The sequence below is a fragment of the Triticum aestivum genome, chromosome 6A (genome assembly GCF_018294505.1).
Source record: "Triticum aestivum cultivar Chinese Spring chromosome 6A, IWGSC CS RefSeq v2.1, whole genome shotgun sequence".
Taxonomy (NCBI): domain Eukaryota; kingdom Viridiplantae; phylum Streptophyta; class Magnoliopsida; order Poales; family Poaceae; genus Triticum; species Triticum aestivum.
In genome coordinates, this window is record NC_057809.1 from 585,426,768 (window position 1) to 585,432,025 (window position 5,258).

The window sequence follows — 5,258 nt, forward strand, 5'->3', positions numbered from 1 at the left end:
GCGCGTGCGCGTGCAGAGCACGCCGCAGGGCGTGGAAGAGGAGGCCGGGCGCGGCCGAACATGGCCGCGGGACGCGAGCGGGCGAGGTCGGCCAGGGTCAGGATCTCGCCAGGACCCCCCTCCTCCGCCCGCTCGGGGCCGCCGCGGGCGCCGGCGCGCCGGGCATGTCCTCCAGGAGATGGCCGAGCGCTTCGGCTGGGATCTCTCCGACGAGGATGGCTGGGGCCTCCTCGGCACCTCCTACGGCGGCCGCATCCCGAGGAAGGCCGGCCGGCGCCAGAGCACCGGCAGCGGCAGCGGCAGCAACAGAGCCCCCCGCGGCGGCGGCGCCCTGTTCGACACCGGGGCGGCCGACCCGGACGGGCTGAGGGGCCACGCTGGCACCTGGTTTTTGGGCCCAAGCGGTCAGTTTTGTGCTTAGCGCGGGCGAAGCGAGCGATTTCGCGACTTGGTAGTTTTTTGCCACGGATTAGAAAAAAGTGGTAGTTTTTCGCACAAAATCGTAAAGTGGTAGTTTTTCGACACGTTTCCGTGAAATGTGGTAGTTTTTGGTTAAATACTCGCTTTTCAAAGACGGTGTGGCACCATCGAATACGATCGCATTGCGACCATTCACGAACAACAAACGGTCCAGTAATTCCTAAATTAAGAGTGTGCATCCCCATAATTTCATCCACTATGCAACTCAACAAAAAGCTCGTCTCGCTGCACCTCCACCATGCAACGTGCGCCACTGTCCACCCTATGCCTCAGAAGCGGCAGTGCTCCAACGCCCCTTCAGATACCCTAGCGGTGCCATGATCTCCTTTATCCAAACCCGATGAACTCTTGCTAATTTGTCCATGTCACAAAAGCCTGCAGAACAAAGATGATTAACTTATACGAGCAAAGTCGCCCCCGAATGGGCCATCCAACGGACCGACCCAATAGACCGGCCTACCGATGTCTGGGTTGCGCAAGACAGGTCCAAGGCCAGACCAGGCCGACCCATTTCCATATTTACTGAACAGGGGTATGATTTCCAATCCATGCATATTTTCGTGGACAGGCAATGAACATCCATGAGGCGTAAATATGAATTTGATATTACTGAACCATGTATACCTAACCCATTACCACTCCAATGAAAAACACTAGCTGCAAAAAAAATAAAAAATCAATCTCCTCACCCCTCCGTTGCAGCCATCGCTCTAGTGTTGTGAGGCGGAGGGGGGTCCATTCCTTTCTTGGTGGTGCTTGGTGTGGTGTTGCTGAGGAGCCTGAGAGATGTTATCCCTGTTGTTCTTCATGGATAACGAGTGGGTTATGTGTGCCTAAATCGACGGGGTTCCATGTGTATCGGTGACTTCAACAACCTCTTACTTTAAGCTTTTGCGATGACGATAGCAGGGTGACCCAGCTCCCCCCCTACGTGGCGGTCTGTTATTGCGACGACTCAATGAGATTTGTTCCTCTATAGGTCATTACTAGTATTACAGTGGTTCAATTTCTCAATGTTGCTCGTTGTCGTCGTGGCTATGGTGATGCAACAACGATAAATTCAGCCACGGCTTTGGCAAGAATTTTGAGGCATGTAGTCATAGTCCATGTCGTTACCCAATGTCTAGCTGCTCCGATCTTGTATAGATTGATCCAATGTAAATTTAATTTAATTTCTGAAAAAACTGACGCGTTAGTACCATCCTTTAATAATGAAAATATGTTTGGCCTATTTTCTTTCTTTTTCATTCCATGCCGACACTTCCAGTTTTCATTTTCGGAGGCAAACATGGCAGACTTTTGCTAGAGGAAAGAACGTGTTTCAGGGACTGTATCCCCCGTGTGTTGTCGCTTCTACCTCGAGAACAAGCTGAGACGTGGCAACCCGGACGCGTCCAGTAGCTGCACACGCCTGCACTTCTCCACACGTCTGGCTTCTCTTTATGGGCGAGTCACTAATCACCGGCTCCCGCCGACCAGCCCACTCATGCCCGCACACGTAGCGCCCCCGACTATCCTATCCCATCGTTAAAGTCGCTTATAAATTGCGCCTGGTGCTGCACCTGCTTCCACAACCACAAGTTGCAGCCAAGTGAGCAAGACAACACACCATATTTCTGAGATAATCAAGATCAGCACCTGTGCAAGATGGAGTACCAGGGACATCAGCAGCACGGTCAGGCGACTAACCGCGTCGACGAGTACGGTAACCCGGTTGCCGGACATGGCGTCGGCACAGGCGCGGCCGCTGGTGGGCATTTCCAGCCCTCGGGGGAGGAGCACAAGGCCGGCGGGATCCTGCAGCGCTCCGGCAGCTCTAGTAGCTCCAGCTCGGTGCGTGTACATATACTTTCTAATTAACACTACTTTTGCATAGTTGCATGCGTGAAGATTATGCATGAAGAAGCATCAATGACTGACTTTTCTTCGTTCGTCGTGGTAGTCTGAGGATGATGGCATGGGCGGGAGGAGGAAGAAGGGCATCAAGGATAAGATCAAGGAGAAGCTCCCTGGTGGCCACGGCGACCAGCAGCAGACCACTGACAACACCTACGGACAGCAAGGTCATACGGCAGGGATGGCCGGCACTGGCGGCACCTACGGCCAGCCGGGACACACCGGAATGGCCGGCACTGGGACGCATGGCACCGACGGCACCGGCGAGAAGAAGGGCGTCATGGACAAGATCAAGGAGAAGCTGCCCGGACAGCACTGAGCCCGGCCCACGGCCGCTACTTGTGAAAGTTTGAGGTGCCGGTCTGGGACACCTCTGCAGAATAATAAGATGGAGATACAATAAAACTTCCTGAAATAATGTGAGTTTTAGCTCACTTGTAATGTCTGAGTTCCGAGTTTTGTGGACTTAAATATGGGTTTCTTGTATGTACCGGGACGTTTCCTCCTCTGTACTTTGATGTGTGAATTTTCTTTTGGTTGAACTGTGTATGTATTGTATGCATATCATGGTATAATAAAATATATTTTGCTCTTTTACTTATGATTCTAAGTTTTCCCATGTGGCATTACAGTGCATTTGAAAATGTTTTAGGAGAACTTGAAACATTCTAGGTAATGTTTTGAAATTTTAGAAGCATTCAGAAAATAGGGTGCACCAAACATACACATAATCATCTTGGTTTTCTGAGCAATGTGCATGAAAATTGAATGATTTTTTTAAACAACTGCTTCCTCGTCTATTTCTGTCAAAGAAACGGTCAAAAAACTACTTCTCGTTGTCATTTTTTATTAAAAAATTCCATAGTTAAACATCTACTTTCCCGTCAATTCCAATTAAGAAACAGTGACAATTTTACACAACAAGAATACAAAGAAAAAATTAGAGCAAAACAAACTACTCCCTTGTATAAGGCCGTGAATTTTTCTAACTTCTCCGAGCAACAGCCCGGCTATAGATGCTCTTAGCAAGTTATGGTTTCCTTTCCACTCCTCCAAACCTCGGCATAGCAATGTAATTATTATTTTCTATGACAAGCATTACGATGGAAATATTTAGTGTTTCCCACCGTCTTCTTTTTAATCTTTTTCTTTGATCCCGTGTCTTCATTTGAATAGTACTTCTTCCGTTTCTTTTTAGGTTGCATATAAGATTTGGTTAAAGTCAAAATTTGTCAACTTCAACTAAGTTTATGGAAAATATCAAGATTCACAATATGAAATCAATGTTGTTAGATGCATTATAAAATTAATTTTCATACTATATAGCTTTAGTATTGTAGATGTTGATATTTTTCTAACAAAGTTGATCAAATTTACAAAGTTTGACTTTGATCAAATCTTAAATGCGGGCTAAAAAGAAACGAAGAGAGTATCTCTGAGTTTTATTTTCCCCAGCATAGAGGGGGTTATTCAGAGAAGGCTCAATGGAATCGGGATGAAATAGGTCAAAACTTTTGAATAAAATAAATCAAGGCACCGGGCTCGAAGTCTTGAACATGCCTAGGATCGTACTGGCCAGCTCCAGAGTCCAAAAGATGGACTGGCAACCGGGGAGATTTCCCTGTTGCCCAGTTGGGCACCGGCTCGAACATGCCTACAGTAGCTAGCTAGGATTTATGTCACGCGGCGACAGAGAGGCTGGGACGATGGCTCTCAGCACAGTCGCCTAGTAGTATCCTAGCCTACCCACGACGTTGCGCAGGCCAGCCAGCCCCGACGCCGACGACACACACAGCACATCACATGCGACGCCCAGCCAGTTCGTTTTCAGGGTTTTCAGGGTCTCTTCTCAACTTTCGGTGGGTGTCGCGTGGCGCCTTACTGACACGACGGCGGTGGCAAAGCTTGGCGTCAAACCGTTTCTGCAACGGCAACGTGCCGGGATCAATGGATGGTCAGCCTGACGTGCGTTGCCGTGGACGGTTTGACGCGGCCGTTGTCGGGCGAAAATTTGCCACCGTCGTCGTGTCAGTAAGAAAGGCGCCACGCGACAGCCACCGAAAGTTCGAAGTTGAGAGCCCCTGCATACGTACGATCCGGCTGGGTGTGTGTCCTGCCGGCGTCGGCGCGGCTGGCCCGCGCAGCCTCGTGGGTACGATAGTACAGTACGCGACTGTGCTGAGACTGAGAGCCATCGTCCCAACCCCCGTCGAGCGTGACATAAATCCTAGCTAGCCGTGTTCGAGCCGGTGCGCAACCGGGCAACAGGGCAAGCTCACCACTAAGCACCGTGATATGTCGGTCAATCGCTTTGTACTCCGGAGCTGGCCAGTGCTCCACATCGCATTTGAAGTACGCCATGCATGCATGCTCGCAGCAACATGAAACGTCAAGTACAGTACAACGTCCCAACCCACGTCGTCGCGTGACGTACTGATCCTAGGCATCTTGGAGATTTCGAGCCCGGCGGATCTGTCAGTCCATCTCTTGGACTTTGGGTGGTGCGGCTCAGTTCGAGGGAAAGTATTCGAAGCTTGGTTCTGTTTGGGGAAAACAAAAAAGATACCTTTGGGCAGCTGTTTAGTCTCTCGAAGTTCCCTCCTCGCCTAGCAAAACAACCGGAAAATGTTTGAAAATAATAATGAGCATACAGCGTACAAAAAATTCGTGTCCTTCTTTAACCTCCCAAATTATATTGGAGGAGATAAAACATGTTTTGTTTGATATGAACTACTGTGAACCTGCAAGTGTAGATGGTTTGCTTACAAAAAGTTGATCTAGAATTCCGAGAGGAAAAAAAAAAGGAGATTTGGAGGTATTATTTTGATACTTCACTCACGTGTGGTTTAATCATTAAGAGTGCAATCGTACCTAAAGTTTAG

At 49.1% G+C, this 5,258-nt stretch overlaps 1 protein-coding gene across 1 annotated transcript; it reads left to right on the plus strand.

The window, feature by feature from the left end:
• The first annotated feature begins 2,057 nt into the window (after positions 1–2,057).
• LOC100141381 (dehydrin WZY2) lies at positions 2,058–2,973 on the plus strand. Its single transcript, XM_044548798.1, has 2 exons — positions 2,058–2,313; positions 2,423–2,973. Exons 1-2 carry the CDS (start codon positions 2,128–2,130, stop codon positions 2,693–2,695), a joined length of 459 nt encoding a protein of 152 aa, XP_044404733.1. The 5' UTR covers positions 2,058–2,127; the 3' UTR covers positions 2,696–2,973.
• The last annotated feature ends 2,285 nt before the right edge of the window (positions 2,974–5,258 follow it).

Coding starts and splice junctions, on each gene's coding strand:
- LOC100141381 (XM_044548798.1), top strand. CDS start 2,128: ATGGAGTACCAGGGACATCAGCAGCACGGTCAGGCGACTAACCGCGTC. Junction 2,314..2,422: donor GCTCTAGTAGCTCCAGCTCG/GTGCGTGTACAT, acceptor TCGTCGTGGTAG/TCTGAGGATGATGGCATGGG.